The 15,789-nt window shown below is 38.9% G+C and overlaps 2 protein-coding genes across 3 annotated transcripts in view; one reads left to right on the top strand and one right to left on the bottom strand.

The window, feature by feature from the left end:
* The window catches only part of septin8a (septin 8a), a 47,645-nt gene extending 34,320 nt beyond the window's left edge, over positions 1-13,325 (top strand). Inside the window, exons 9-10 of one of the 2 annotated variants that reach the window (XM_088088930.1) lie at positions 302-471; positions 8,992-13,325. In XM_088088930.1, coding sequence (XP_087945056.1) covers positions 302-471; positions 8,992-9,157 — 336 coding nt within the window. In that variant the 3' untranslated portion in view covers positions 9,158-13,325. Of the gene's footprint in view, positions 1-301; positions 472-2,847; positions 4,005-8,991 lie in introns of those variants that run through there. The other variant, XM_042499914.2, reaches the window with a different exon arrangement.
* ccni2 (cyclin I family, member 2) lies at positions 13,122-15,754 on the bottom strand. The gene is made up of 5 exons (XM_088088931.1): positions 15,474-15,754; positions 14,606-14,762; positions 13,844-13,978; positions 13,407-13,481; positions 13,122-13,271 (listed from the first exon to the last, which is right to left on the bottom strand). Exons 2-5 carry the CDS (start codon positions 14,717-14,719, stop codon positions 13,122-13,124), a joined length of 474 nt encoding a protein of 157 aa, XP_087945057.1. The 5' UTR covers positions 14,720-14,762; positions 15,474-15,754.
* Positions 15,755-15,789: the final 35 nt, after the last annotated feature.

The following is a 15,789-nucleotide window of genomic DNA, read 5'->3' as shown; positions in this document are numbered from 1 at the left end:
ATTAGCTAGGGCTGTGTACTGGCAAGAATCAGAAGATTTAATACATATTATGATACAGGGGTTACAATTCAATATATTGTGATATATTGCCATACTGTGAGCTAGGTGATATATTGCGATTGTTTTTAGATATCTCATTTTAGGAGCAAGCGCTAAATCTGAGGACCGAAACATACCCAGATATTTTGTCACACTCTGACTGTTAGCAAGTACCAATTCAGATCTGTTGTCTCTCTTCTGTCCTCCTCCTGACGTCCCCATTTCTGCCTGTCCATCACCACCCTCTCCTCCTCCCACTCAGCTGCATGACAAGTTTGAGCAGCTGAAGCGGATGCACCAGGAGGAGAAGAGGAAGGTGGAGGAGAAGCGGAGAGACCTGGAGGAGGAGATGAACGCCTTCAACAGGAAGAAGGTGGCAGCCGAGACGCTCTCCCTATCTCAGCCCCTCAAGAAGGACAAGGACAAGAAAAAGTAAGCCAATCCCTCCTGTCTGTCACTCAGTAGCAGGGAACTGCTTTTTCCAACCCTGCTCCTTTTCTTTAACTAATCATGTTGTCTTTTCATTCTGCGCCTTCAATCCTGAAATGATTTCCTTTTTGTGCTGCAGCTTCTCTCATCCCTCCTCTTTTTGCCCTTTAACCTCTGTTACAAGTCTTAAAGCAGAAGGTGTACATCCTGCCAAGTCCCCTGGCAAAGTGTCACATAATGGTTCTGGGCAGTTGTTGACCTATCTCCAATACACAAGCATTTCAGCTATTATAAAGGCCTGGCATGTGTTAAGGAAACTTCCTCCCTTTTTTTGTCCTGCCCAGGCTTAACATTTCCTGTCCTTTCACTCTTTCCTTTTGCCTCGCTCTAATTATTCAGGATATTCAGGGAGGAGGCAGTGAAGCAACTGGAAGCTTGGCTTATAAATAGGTGATGCAGAATGCAGCTCATACAGGGCAAAGCTGATTTCAATAGGGGTATGCTGATTGTGCCCGTGTTTATGTTGGCACGGATATGAAAACAATACAGGCTTTTAATGTTTGTGCTGAAGAACTACACATCATGTTTATTTAACTGGACTGCAGAGCAGTTATAAATATGTTCTGTACCTTCCAGACAGCTATTGGTCTCTGATAGTTTCAGTAGAGCTTTACCATTAAATTGCAGACCAATCATTCAGTAACAGATTGCAGTGGACAATGTGTTGCATTTTACTTTCTTCTCAAAAATCTGTTGTGGTGTTACAGTAAGTTTACACTAAGCATTGTTTAAAAAAATTCTCCTTTGAAGGTGTACTCAAGGAATCTTTCTCTCCTGGTTTTGATTTTCCAAAAATGCACAGTATGTGGTTAGAGCAGACCTTTGAGATTTTCCTCTGGATCCACTGAAGGGAAATCTTGATGCTGCAGCAAACACTGATATTTTAAACAACAGATAGTTCCTGTTCCCACATGACAATGCTCCCGTGCACAAAATGAGCTCCATAAAGAAATGTTGTGTGAAATTTGGTGCGCAGAAACTTAATTGACTTGCACAGAGCCCTGACCTCAACCCCATCCAACACTTTTTGGATAGATTAGAACCACAAACCACTGTCAATACATAGTTTTGGTGCATCTCAAAGCAGCTTTTAAGTCTCTGCAAGTTCAATCTTCTGTACTAGGGTTGCAAATTGTAAGCACTTTGCTTTATTCATAAGTGGTATCTTTAATGATTAATCCATTAAATCATGATAAAAACCCAGCCCTGTGCTGCATGTCATCCCCTCCCCCCCTTCATGCCTAAGTCGTCCTTTAAAAAAAAGGCAAAAAAGCCCAAAAAATAATCTTTTAAAAAAAACTTTGCTTATACCAAACTATTATACATTTTTTTTCCTCAATCAATGCTCACCACAAGTTATTGCATATTCATTGATACTGTTGCATGGCCTATGAAACATATAGAGGCATAGACATATAAACACCCTGATTACAATCCAATAATGCTTTGCTCTGCCAGTTTCATTTTCCAGTGTCGCCAAAGCACTCTTCCTCCAGGCCCTGGGATGACTGCCTTGTCATAAAATAGTTATATTGTGCCCTTTGTTAATGCTGGTCATTGACACATGATTTCAAAGCACACCACTCTACCGATACCCAGAATGTAATGGGAGACGACACATTGTTTATATTTAGGAATCAGATCTGTGTTTGGTCCATTAAGCTTCACATGTTCAACCAAAAGAACAATTGTTGATTAATCATTGTCATCCCTGTACCGTTCTGATAATAACTGAGGCTAAATGCGGTCTGGGAAATTGGAGATAATTAGAAAAGGTATGCTAAGCTTTGAACTGTGCATTGCTTGTTGGTGGTGTAGACCCAGTCACGCGCTCCGGCAGTAAATGTGAAGACGTCTGGCTCCATCTTGTGGCTGCGTACACATTTTGCAGTCAGTGCTTTTGTGGGAAACTGATCTTCCATTTTGTGGTTTTGCGAGGGAGATTGCACAGGTTTTTAGTTTGCCTTTTATTATGCGATTAATTTACTCTCTAAATTGTCTTTTCATACACTCTGGGAAATGGGTTCATTTTAAAACACTATTTATGCCACAGAAGCATTTCAGAAAGTATTGAGGTGTGATGTTTGAAAATGAAACTGCAGAGCTCCCCCTGCTGACAGATAAAGTGCATCATACTAAACATTGTTTTGATCCTCACACCATTTTCTAACACAAACACTTTATCTTACCTGTTGCCCCTCTTTGCTTCACTTCTACTTTACTTTTATATAAATTCAAATATTTCTTCAAAATAAATAATTCTCACAAAGTAGTTATTCTTTTAATTTATTTTGTTTATTGTTTGTCATTGTTTTTCAGTTAATTTATGGCCGCTCTACACCCTCCCACACACGACCATGGATTTGTCCTCCATCTCCATAGCAACGACAACACCTGTTTATTTTGTTTGTTTTGTTTGTTTTTCTTTTGTTTGTTTTGACATTCCATCTTGACATTGTGCACGTGGACCAAAGACACTGAGGATGATGATGACGATCATGATGAAGCCACAGGGGAGTAAAAGAGTGAAAGATGGTGAGAGATAATGAGGAAAAACAAATGTTCACCTGCCAACAGTGGCCATCTCATTTATTCAGGATCTTTCATTCTATGCTTTTTGGACACTTTTTTATATATATGCATTTTGTTTTTCTATGTTGTGATTCAAAGATTTTCTGTTGTGTTTTTTTGTGTTTTTCCATCAACTATTCACACAGAAACGAGAGGTTGGTACTGCAGTGTAACACAGTGGTCAAGTTATTTGAAACAGTTCAATATGTATTTAAAGAATTAGGTTGTGCTTGATTTCATGACATTTAAATAACTAATTGAAGATATCAGTGGAATCAAACCTTTCCTAAAGTCTTTCAATACCTGAGCTGTTTGAAATGTTCTTTATGGATACTTTTTTAATCTCAACAATTTAGATAAAGTCCATTTCACAGCAGAATAAATCCCTGAGCCCAAATAATACATATAAATAGCATGTTAAGCAATAAAACTGAGTACCTGTATACTGTATAGATTACTGCATATACATAGGTACTGACAACCTAAAGCTTAGTCTTAACTCTTTAATAAAAAAAATATGCAATATTCTGGTGCTGTTTCATATTAACTCAATAAATGTATGTGAATATTTTCTAGAGCTTACCCAGCTTAATATGCAAAATGTACTAGTTTTTGAATATGATATTATTGTAAGAAGCACATATGATAGTGTACATTGTCCACAAATGATGTAACTTTATTGTAAACCACGAGCGATCGCCTAGATGGGAGTGTTGTGACAGTGGACACACACACAAAACATGAAGCCAGTATATATACTATATATACAGTATATACAAACACAAACAGGATTCAGGAAAACATACAAGCCTCAGCGAGCTGTTTAAGAGTTTACACTCAGAGAGAGAAGAGAGCAGCTGTATTTACTGTCTGTCGTTGGAAATAAATGCAAACCCCCTCCCTCACTCCTGACTTTGATGTGTCTCTCTGCCATGATTTTCTTGACGATATATTCAGCCGAGAGCGAGATGAAAGTGAAACACAGGCAGGTGAAGACACTTATTCCCAAACACACGCAAACACATACACACATGCAGAGGCTGGCGGCCTCAGCTGTAACCCCAACAGCTGTCAGCTTGAGTATCAGCGTTTCCTGTTTAGTGATCCCTAACTGAAGAGCTGAGAGATGTGTGCTCGGTATGCTCATAATCCTCCCTGCTTTCACCACCATGCTGCTGACCTCAGCTGGGTGTGTGTGTGTGTGTGTGTGTGTGTGTGTGAAAAGGAGATGTCGGTTAAAAGTATGCTTGTGAGTAGCGTGTGCGTATGTGTGTACACAATGTGCGTGTTAAACTGCAGCTGGCTGTCGCTCTGTTTCATAACCACACAGCAACATTTAGCACTCAGTTACTGCTTCTATACTTTATCTCTCATCCAACTTTTCCTTGAAAACACAGTTAAGGCATTTACACAGCCTGGATAGTGTCAGATTATTAGGATGTTCCAGTTATATTTTAATGCTTGCTCATTCAAATATTTGTAAGTGATAAAGATCAATAGTGGAGAGCAAGGTTAAGATAAGGAGAATATATAGATACATAGGATTTAGGAGGATATATAAGCAGAAATTAAATATAATACTTATGTTTTCTTTATTGTATGATCACATGAAAGTAAGAATTGTTGCGTTTTTGTTACCTTAGAATGAGCCGTGTATATCTACATAGGGAGCGGGTCCACCATGTTACACTGCCATATTTCTTCAGCAGCCCAGAACAGACAAACCAAACACTGGCTCTAGACAGAGCCGTTTGTGTGTTTTTGTTTTTGCATTTTTGCATTCTTCAGGGCTCATGGAATAGTAAAAATAATGGAAAGTTTTGTCTTTAAAAGTCTTGAAATTTATTCGAGTGATGAATTTGTTCCACTAATCTTCTGTGGATAACCTTCTACATAATGTAACATAATAGCAAATGTATTTTCGGTAGCCGATGATGTAAGGTAGCTCTGATATGCAGCTATTCATGGCATTTTTAAAAATTTGTTATACATCACAGGTTTTACATTTTTTCTATGGAAATGTTTGGGAACCCTGATTTTTGACTTTGCCACCGTAGTTAGCAGTCCCTCCAACCCTGAAGTATTGGAAAAACACTAATTTTAAAGGTGAAACTGCTTTATTCAGTGCTTTTACCAGTTTTAATCATGGCTCAGTTTGTTTAGGAGAGAAAGAGACTTTGACTTTGATGTTCCTTTAACATAATTTATTATCTCTGAAAAATAAGTAAACTGTCTTTATAAGTATCTTCATTGCTTTCAGAAAACTGAACTTTTTCCCCAAACCATTTGATTTAATCCATATTAAATTAAAATATTATTTGTTAGGCCTGCTGTTTACAGTTATTTTCTACATAGCTTAATCTGTCATTGTTTTCTCAATTGAAAGATGCCCATTACAAATTTATAAAGCCCAAGGTTTCTTCTTCAAATGTTTTTTGTCTAAACAACATTTTGAAGCTTTATTATTCATTTATAAAACAAGAATGGATTGTAATTTCCTGTATCGTGTTTATTTAACAGGCCAGAATGCGTTTGCGATTCATTGAAAACAGACGGTAAAAGTCATGGCACAGCGTTGAGATCTTGCCATAGTAATGGTTTTGTCTTTACTGTGACGGCACTGCCAGCACTATTATTATTCTGTCCACCACCTGCAGGGCTCGCTGGATCTCGTCCAGCAGTACAATCTGTTCAGGGCTCTCTGTACTCTCGATCCTTCAGTACACCAACACACTCTGCTAACAAAGCTGAGTGATAATGGCTCTCTGACAGTCTGTCCTACATTCAGGACAACAAGGTGGGACACACTGAGACTGTGTACACACGTCTTATGGGCTTGAGCTATATTGCTGCAAACTGTTTCTAGAGATTTACTTGAGGAATTAGGAAAAAACAGGATGAAGGCTGAGATGTTAGGTTAATTGTTAACCACACGTTCAGTCCACTTAAGTCTTACCTGCTGACTGTAACCATCAAATACCATCTTGTATTTTTGATCATGAAAAGCATACGGTAAGTCAAAATTGTAAATCAAACATTTGAATTATTAAGTTTAAATTATACAATAGTACCTTAACTTTGACTTGGTATGTAATGTTTTTAAATTAGTGTATTATATCAGTCTAGAAAATTGAATTAGAGTCAAAATTTAGATTTTCTAATCCATAATTCTGAGACCCAGAAAAAAAATCTGTTGATTTACTATAATGTTTGACTAATAGAAGTACGTTTAATACTCTGTCCAATCTTTTACAGTTTATTCTTACACGTGCAGTCCCTTTCCCAGAGTTCCCTTTTTAAGTTCCCAAATCAGTAATGACAGTTTCATTTCACTGTAGGGAGGCCCTGGTGTTGTGCATGCTGGCTCACTGACGTGGCTTACTGAGAGACTCAATGTTACTGAGCTATCATTAATGTTACCAATTTAACCTTTGCTTCTCCTACTATGTAAAGTCAAAATGTCTGTTGTGGATAAAGGTCTTTGGGCTTCCAAATTTAAACCCTTAACCTGGCCCTTCACACCCATACAGGTGTTTTCAGTAACTCTGGCTCATCACTCCCTATTCACTATTTAATGCACTGTATCTACCATGTGTCCACATTCTGAGTGAGTAAATGTATCCATGTACACTGAATACAACCCATTAGTATTACATGATTTATAGTGAGACCCAATTGAAATTGTATTTGTATGGGAACACATGCAAAGCAAAATATGGATTCATCAGTAGCTTGTTCATGTCTCTGGATGATGTGCTATGAACTTCACCCATTTATATTATATATTATTATTATTATTATCTGACAAAAAAAAAACAAGGCAACCTTTCAATCACAGGACACCTCCTATAAACTTTTGTTATTAATAAACCAGATAGTTACACGTTGGACTTTTGAAGTCATAGCTTTATTTTGGTGGTTGAACAAACAATAAGATTTGTATAGCTGCCTCAGTAAATGAAGGAGTATGGGAAAAAAACCATTACATTGATCACTGGTGTAGCGCCCAACTTGACGGAATGAATCCAAGCAGACCTTACAGTTGAGAAAACAGACAGTAACCAGTTCACATTAAAGATCCCAATGCTGCCCCCCATGAAAACATATTTTCCAACCATTTCAGTACATGTCAGTATCGAGATGAAAAAGAACTAGGTGGTATTTACAAAATAAAAACAGGAGACTTTTAGCCCAATACTTCAATACCAATGTGATTTAGGGTATGATTATTGGTGCTCTCATACAGTATCAGATGATAATAAAAAAAAAAGAATTAAAATGAGATTATTAATGCCTGGTCATTAATCAGGTAATCTCATGATGTCAAAATGACAAAATTTGTCATTCAGCTCTAGTTAATCTCCCAAAGTTGCCTTTGTTTTGTTTCATATGTAACAATAGTAGCACTAGCTGAGTCAACGCAGGCTGAAGCATTAATGAAATAAAAACTTTTGCAGCTTTAAGTCAGGAAATTAAAGCTTTTTACATAAAATATAGCTTTTGTAAATAACTGCTTAATAAAATAGCACAAAAATTAGTATACGTAAGTAAGAGATTACAATAATAATAATAAAAAAGGTTGTGAAAAAATATAATAATTTGCATTAATAAAAAAGTGCTATGTGGCTCTGGGGGGAACCTGAGCACAAAGAAACCTCAACAAAATCAGGATCAACTCTCAAACATAAAAATAGCCATTTTTGGCCTCAACCACACTAAAAAAAAAACAAAAAAAAAAACCAAACACACAACTGCCTAAATCTTCTCCTTTAACCTCTGACTTGTTAAACAAAACAATTTGTGGTGCATATTAAAAGGACAGGTAGGTTAAAAGTAAAAATAAAAAAAAAAGCATCATTAATACAATAACAGTAAGTAGAGAACTTAAATGGACCAAAAACTCTGCTGCACTGAAAAGAAACATTCAGTCAGGCTCAATGATCCCCACAATTTCCCCTCAACTGCCCAGCTGTCGACACAGGTATGGCATCAGGATAACACTGATCCATACACACCTTCAGATTCACATTTGGGTGCGAAGTAGTGCACGGAAAATATCTTCTTTTAAGTCAATTCCTAAATTTTGTGGCAGATGAGTAACAACTGGATTTAAGCGAGTTACTTCAGAGCTCCATAAAACTTAATATCGAGGTCCTATAACATGCTGAGCTACAACATACTGACTGGACTTCGTAACGTGAAATAGGAGAACTGCACACTTCTAAGAGAGGTGGACGGTGCAAATAAATGCCAGACTAGTTGACGGCGGGGTGCAGTGGCGGGCAGGGCGAGACATTTTTCTGTTGGGAACCCTCAACATCGTTTTCTTGCTCCCCTGAAGTCACCTCCTCATTATACAAACACCTAAAACCGTCGTAATACTCATCAGAGTCCCCTTCCTCTCTGCCACCCTGCCTCCTCCTGGAGCGCTGTGTGGGGCTGCGGGCTCGCTCCTCGTCCTGGATCTGGGCACTGTCGAAAATGTAGACGGCATTGGCCGGCAGGGAGAACTCCAGGCTGTGGAGGTACTCGTCCACCATCTCTTTGCAGTGGATAAACTCGGCGCTGTCAACCTGGGAGAGTGTAGACATCACAGTTAGTCAAATGCTCCAAGCTGGAACTAAATTCAACCACAGTCTGCCTTTTAGGAATGATTAAAGATGGTTTGGCTTGAGATTTGGCGTTTGGCTCTTACATGCTGATTCCAATATATCTGTAGTAAGTGAAAATCGGCCAATATCGGCATGCGTTAGTGTATTGGTTAGGCTCTGATTGGGTGTCTTCAGGCAAGTAAGGATATATAATGTCACACACTCTTCACTCAAGCTACAACCATGGCCAGAAAAGCCTCCTAGACCCGTGCATTTCTCTTACTTGTGCTTTCTTCAGCAGATCAGTGAAGACGGAGAACCAGTCGGGCGTGAGCGCCTCCAGCTCCAAAGTGATGATGGCCAAAGCCAACGTGGAGCCCTTGAACTGCCAAAGTTGGTGGCAGGCCATACAGTGCTGCACCTGTCTGGTCCACAACGCCGCCTGGAGGCCTGCGGGCCTCTTCTGATGCCCCGGCTCAAGACTGGGCTCTGTTGCCGAGTCCAAGCTGACGCCGGAGCTGAGCCCGATGGACGGAATGAGGTGAGGGTGGCCGGAAACGAGCAGTGCGTGGAACTAGAACAGAGATAAACAGGAAGTGAAGAGGAACGAGACCAAAACGTTAGCATAATGATGTCATTGTTGTCTTTTTGTTCATCCTTTACCTCTACTACTTCATAATTCATATCAACATCCGATATTGAAGTGCGTCTAACGTCCAATCATTCATATTTGACAAAATGTCAACACATTATTCATTCCTCTGACCCAACCGTCATTAAACTGTCCGTCTGTGAATCTCTGCTCTTCTCAAGTGTCCACTGCTGCAAGAAACGCAAAACGTGATGCGGTGTGCAGGCGGACACTTTGAGCAACAGACAGAGAATCTCACCATCAGGTTTTTACTAACAAAGACCCTCTTGTTTGCCTGAGGAATCATAGTAATCTTGTTCGTAGCATTTCGTACGTGCAGTGCTTTTCTGTATTCCCATTTGTAGGCAGGAACTGTAAATCACAACCTGAGTGGGAGCTTGATGTTACAAGGACGCTTTAAGTTTTAGTTCTTCAGTTTGGTCACACCGTGATTAGAAAACAGAAGAAAAAAATCACACATCCTTCTAACGTTTAGTCAAATGTCGTCAGGTTTCTTTCATTCATGTTGTGTTTAACTCATTTGCTTTAGTTTGTCTCTTACTCTGTAGCAAAAATAAGCCATGGGTTAGGTGGAATTTCTTGGGAGGTAGATTCAGCGATGTGGCGCACAAGTCAACAGTTGCCCTTTTTAAAACTTTCAAATCAGGGTGATGTAGCAAAAAAGTAAAATTGTGTTTTGATTGACAGATTCTCAGATGGTTTAATGATTCGAGCGTCACACAGCTGATTCTGCTTCTCAGAGTTTTGCTTGTATGTTGAAGATTGTGCGAGGTAATGCCGAGGCATCTCTGTAAACCCTCTTATTTCTTCATATCAAAGTGTCATGGTGGAGAGTCTGTGACAAATTATTGATAGACTTTATTAATTGCTGTTTTATAGATAATGGAGAATTTATTTAGGAAAGGGAATGCAGAGTAAATTCTTTAGGGCAGGGGGAATGTAATTGTGAGATACTTACAGTATTGTTCAAAAGTATTTATTTGAATAGTATAAGAAGAGAAAATGTCTTTATTTTATTATAGTTTTTATTAATACATTACGTCTCTTTATTTTGAAAGTCTTTTTGTAATACCTAAAAGGACAGAACTAATTCACAACAAAAAGACCCACACGCTGTAAACCTACGGCACTAATATCAGTCAGATCCACAAGCCGTAATACTGTAGTAGGGAAGTGCCATTTTTTAGTTTTGCAGAAGACACTAAATCAGTCCAAATGTGCCAAACTGTATGTTGGAGACAGTTTACGGTTTGTGGCTTTAAGCAAATGTATCAGTCCTCCACCAATTTCAATATCACCAATCTAACGCTGTTATTTATTTGTTGAGGAAACGTAAGCTGTCCTTTTGGTCTGGGATGAGGTTGTTGACTCACGGCATGCACGGCGAGACTTCACAAATCAACTCTGGGTGCAAGGTAATCAGTATCTTCTAAAATCACTGTCGGATTTATTTTATAGAAGAATTATGGCAAAATCGAGCAAGTCATTTCAATGGAAATTCTTGTGTGGATCAATACAATGTGTGAAACTATTGCTGTCAAGAATATTACGGGCTGTATTCATAACGCGTCCAACTGCTGGCCTACAACCTATTTTACTTCCTCAATCACAGCTGGGTGCAGTTTTTTTTTTTAGCTAAATTACAGTTTGTTTTGCTTTAAAGCACTTCCACTGTTGTTTTCCATGTGTAAAAAGTTGACAATTTAAAGGACTAGTGTGCAGCATTTAGGGGGGTAAATTGGCAGAAATGGGCTATAATATAATAAGTATGTTTTCTTCAGTGTATAATCACCTGAAAATACGAATTTGTTTTATGATATATGTTTTTGTTACTTATATTTTATATCTGCACAAGGCACAGGTCCTCATCTATAGAGTTACCGCAGTGTCTCAACAGTAGCCCAGAATGGACAAATCAAATACTAGACAGAGCCACTTTCAACCATCTGCCACCATAGTTAGGATCTCCGCAGTGATGAGCAGTATTGGAAAAATAGATTATTTTTTTTTACATGAATCTACTTTTTTCTGTATTTTTACCAGTTTAAATCACCAGGTCTGTATGTTTTATAAGGAGAACAAATTAACTTAATGTAAGCACACATTAGCAGGGGCTAGGATAGTGGCATGTCTCCATCGTGCCGAGCAGCATTGGAAACACGGATTTGTAACGTTAAACTGCTTTATTCAGTGTTTTTGCTCATTTAAATCACCAGGTCCATCTGTTTTCAGATAATTTGGCTCAAATTGGACACCTCTTAAACAGTAAACACTTAAGGAATCCTAACCTGGAGAAGTTTCATCTGGTTGCAATCTGCAATCCTCACCACTCGATATCATTAAATCCTCCTAAATCGTACACACTGCTCCTTTAAACCACTGGACTTGCATACATTTGCCACAATCATGATATACATATAGATAGTGAATATCACTCATATCACTCAGTCTTATGTGACACTCATCAATACTGCTTTACCGTGCAGTAAAGTTCTTGATCTCTTTAATTATTTCATCCTGGAGGACTTGTTAAAAGCGTTATGAATACAGCCCCTGAGCCCAACAGCATGAAGAGACCTAAATGATGTGTGTTTGTTGTCTGTTCAGTTAGTGCTTACGGCTTTAGGCAATGATTTGTGAGGGTTTAACAATTAACTTGCTGTTAACAAGCTGGGAAACAATATTGTGCCATAAACTCAGTGACACAGCATGGGATCTTAAACAATGACAAACCTGCTTCAACATTAGAAACAGTCAACAATTCACAGCATGCTGTCAATGCGGCCCAAACTGTTTCATGAAGTTTGGTACCCTTAATGATCTATATCCCCACACGCCCTCTGGTGACGCAGGGTTTAAGTATCCACTGTAGGGCTGCAGGTAAGAGTTAGTCAGAAGTGCCTTGGCCTGATATGCAACACGCCTGTTATTTTGCTAGCAGCTTGCAAATGCAGTCTTATGTGGAACATACAGCTCTGTTCAGACTTCATGCTGAAATGTGTCTTTGTTGCTTTTTGTCTACATTCGCAGATTTCTGGTAATTGGCGTGAGTTATAAAGTAACTATACTGTCACTTAAGCACTGAAGCTGCAGATATCAGATGATTAAAAAACTTAAAATAGAATAGACCTAGACCTTTACTTAGCATTTTGTGATTTCTTTCAATAACATGGGAAAAACGGCAATGAGCAACAGAAATGTTGCCAATGGCCCATTTTTGTTTCTCATTCTCTTCCCATGCTTTTGAGAGAAAAAAAGCCAATTTGCTCAGGTATAAAAGGGTTGACAATACTTTATACTTTTTGTCATTTTTACTGTGATGTGTCAGAAAAACAAATGTTAATGTAATATCCTTTAATCAGACTATAGGATTGGATATTTACATTAGAGAAAGACATGAATTTATTTCCCCTTCTTGGCTACAGTGATGATTAAAAAGGGACGGACACACTTCGAACACGACTGAATGGAGTTCATGATAAAGGGCACAATGAGTCAAATCACATAAATGCACAATCTCTACCAGGACCAATTCTTTACTGAGGGGGCAGGGAGGGATGTGAGGGTTTGTAAAACACCATCTCAGAGCAAACACGTTGCAAGCATGATGGTTTATTGTGTGCTTTTGTACTGCTGTGTTTTCTGGCAACATCGGGACCTGAACCGACAGAGCATTTCAAAGCGCAGCCAGCTCACTGTGAGATGCTCTTGACAGCTCGGGCCCAGTTAAAAAGAAAAGAAAAAAAGAAAAAAAACAGTCATGTTTGCCTGTCTATCTGCTAACTTACTATGTGAATGAAGTCGACTGGCGTTGCGGTGTACAAGTCCCAGTGCAGCTTGTCTAGAATGATCCTCTCCATGCGAAGAATCTCCGCTGTTGAAAAGTTGCATCCGCTCTGCACAACCAGGTCTTGAACAGAACCTATTACCTGTTTAAACGGACAACAAAAGGGAAGCAAATAAACGTCTTGTTTTGAAATAGCGTGGACGTGGTTGTCATTTTTTTAAGGCCGTCATTTCGGTTATCTGTGATTGTTTTTTTGTGTCTTGAGGGAAGATCTTACCTCATCCTCCTCATTGATTTTGGCAGCCAGGACCAATGAGGTAAAAGCAATGCATTTCAGGTATTTTGGTTGGGCCTAAAAAACAACAAAAAAGGACCACTTCATTTTAAAGAAGAACCAATCAAAATATGTGTTATACAATGCTGTGAAACAGTCCGAGACTTTAATATAAGAGAGCAGCACGTGTTCTAAGTCTGCATTAAAATATACTTTTTACCATCCCAAATTGCTCGTCAGTGGACTAAAATTAAAGATATGATCATTCAAGGTTCACTGTGCAGCCCTTTTCAGAGTACAACACAATGTCAAATTATGCAGCCACCCGTGCACTTTTCGTACTGGAAAACTAATTTTTTAATTTATTCTAAAAAGAGTAAATTTCAGATCATGAACAAAGAGTTGTGCAAAAACCATTTTCACATGTTGTAGCCGTCTACCTTGACAGTGGACAGCAGTCGGTGGAGGACACAGACTCCCAGTGCAAAGGTCTCCGGACAGAACTGAAACAGACGGTTCATCTCTCCGAGCCAAAGGATCATTTCTTGGTGCTGAGATGAAGAGATGTCAGCGCCCTGAAAGGTCAGAGGAGACACTCTCTGGTTAATATACAAGAGATTTAAATCAGATGTTTTAAAAAGCAAACACTCAACTGTGTTTTGGATCTGTCAAATTGGCCTTTTCAACAACATATGCTGGTAAAAAGTGCAACACCCAGACAAATGCTGTTTCACATTCACACTTAATTACTTTTGGCCATTGTTTTAAAAGTTAATGGAAGGCCCTTCTAGTTTATTATGATACATGCACCTTTTACTGTTAATGCCACTTACTCACTGTTGCTCTTACTTAAAATATTCATTTTCTTATTACAGAAAGTGACTTTTTAAGAGCTAATGAGAGCTGATGTAATTTTAATTAAAAGAAGACCCCAGCTCAGCTTTTTAGAGTGAAATTGTTAAAAATGAAGATGTTTACCATAGATCTTGATGCTTTCTGTTACATAAAAAATAGCTTACTTCTTATTTTACTGAGAGGACCTACATTGATTTTTTGGCCTCAGTCCCTTTTTGACAGTTTTAGCTGCCCAGCAAACCGATCCTGTTATTCAGGTAGTACATGTACATCTGAAAATGACTATGATTTACTGACATTAAATGTGACACTAAACAAGCTGGAAATGTACAGTCCACTTGTCTTACCTGGATGCATCCATTCTTGAAGACAGGTACCTTCCAGAGACGAGCCTCCCTGACCAGAGCAGCCTCCAGCAGGCCGTCCAGCCGACGGCTCTCCACAGCTCCTGGGTTCTTCATCGCCTCTCCAGCACAGGCCAGGCTGCACCCAGGGCACACACACCTGATGAAGAGGAAGAGGAGGCAACAGATAAGAGATTACAATGGATACCTCCTTTAAAATGCCTTCTCTTCTTTTCAGCTATGTGCAAATATTTAAACAGATTTAAAAAGAGCTCAAACAACAATAACCATCTGCTCATTCCGCTGTTATATCTATGCACCAAATGCACATTTCACCTTCAATTTTACATAAAAGATCTGATGAGGATACAAAGCATAACACTGTTCCTTTTTTTTGAGAGGGAAGCAAACACAAAGGATTTAATGAACAAAAAATATATCTGGAACAAAAAATGTCCCAAAGCAACAAATTGAAGATTTTTTTTAAGTTTCAGATGGGTTTAAACAAGTCCCACTATCCATAATTTGTATTTTGGCCGCCAGTTGGTTGAATCTGGTTAACAGTCCACCAGACCAGCAGCCCGCTGCTCAAAGAGCCAAGTATGCAGCAGGAAACCGCTCAGTTTGCAAAACAACATCACCATTTTTCAGAGTTTGCAGGCTGGCAGCGCATATTTAAGCGACTACACTGAATGCAAAACCTTTCGAAAACTGGTATGTGACTTTTTATTTTAAATCTGCTGTGGGTGAAATGATACAGGATCCAGGCGGGATCCTGGGCTGCAGCTGCTGCAGCCTCTTGCACAGTTGCTGCAGGCAAAAACATTTGCCTTCCTCTTTTTGTTGTTTTGCTTTGCTCAAACAGTCTTACCTCTTCGATTTCAAACGCAGGGTATCCCTTCGACGGCAGGTGCATTTATACGGTTTTTCAATCAGTCCATTTTCACCGAAAGCAACAAACAAGCAAACAACAGTAGGATGCTGTTAGAGAATACAATCCCGGGTAGAAAGACGTGTTTTGGGGCGAATAAACGGAAAGTAGCCGCATTATTTTAAAAAAACAAATAAAAAAAACTGGCGTTAAAGCGCGCAGTAGTTCAAAATAACTAGGTCAGAGGCGAAAATAAGCGCAAAAAAGGGACAGGAAGCAGAAAATCAAGAAGGATTGAGGGCAGGCTGTGTTTTGA

The sequence above is a fragment of the Plectropomus leopardus genome, chromosome 15 (assembly GCF_026936395.1).
Source record: "Plectropomus leopardus strain MGB_pleo_1.0 chromosome 15, ASM2693639v1, whole genome shotgun sequence".
Taxonomy (NCBI): Eukaryota; Metazoa; Chordata; class Actinopteri; order Perciformes; family Serranidae; genus Plectropomus; species Plectropomus leopardus.
The sequence above is the reverse complement of the archived record's forward strand: the minus strand, read 5'-3'. Positions and strand labels throughout refer to the sequence as shown.

Bases quoted from the DNA above. Each gene is read 5' to 3' on its own strand.
- ccni2 (XM_088088931.1), bottom strand. From the start codon at position 14,719: ATGAAGAACCCAGGAGCTGTGGAGAGCCGTCGGCTGGACGGCCTGCTG. The intron at 13,979-14,605 runs GTAAGACAAGTG...CTGACCTTTCAG, and splicing joins TCAAGAATGGATGCATCCAG to GGCGCTGACATCTCTTCATC. The intron at 13,272-13,406 runs GTAAGATCTTCC...CCGTTTAAACAG, and splicing joins AAATCAATGAGGAGGATGAG to GTAATAGGTTCTGTTCAAGA.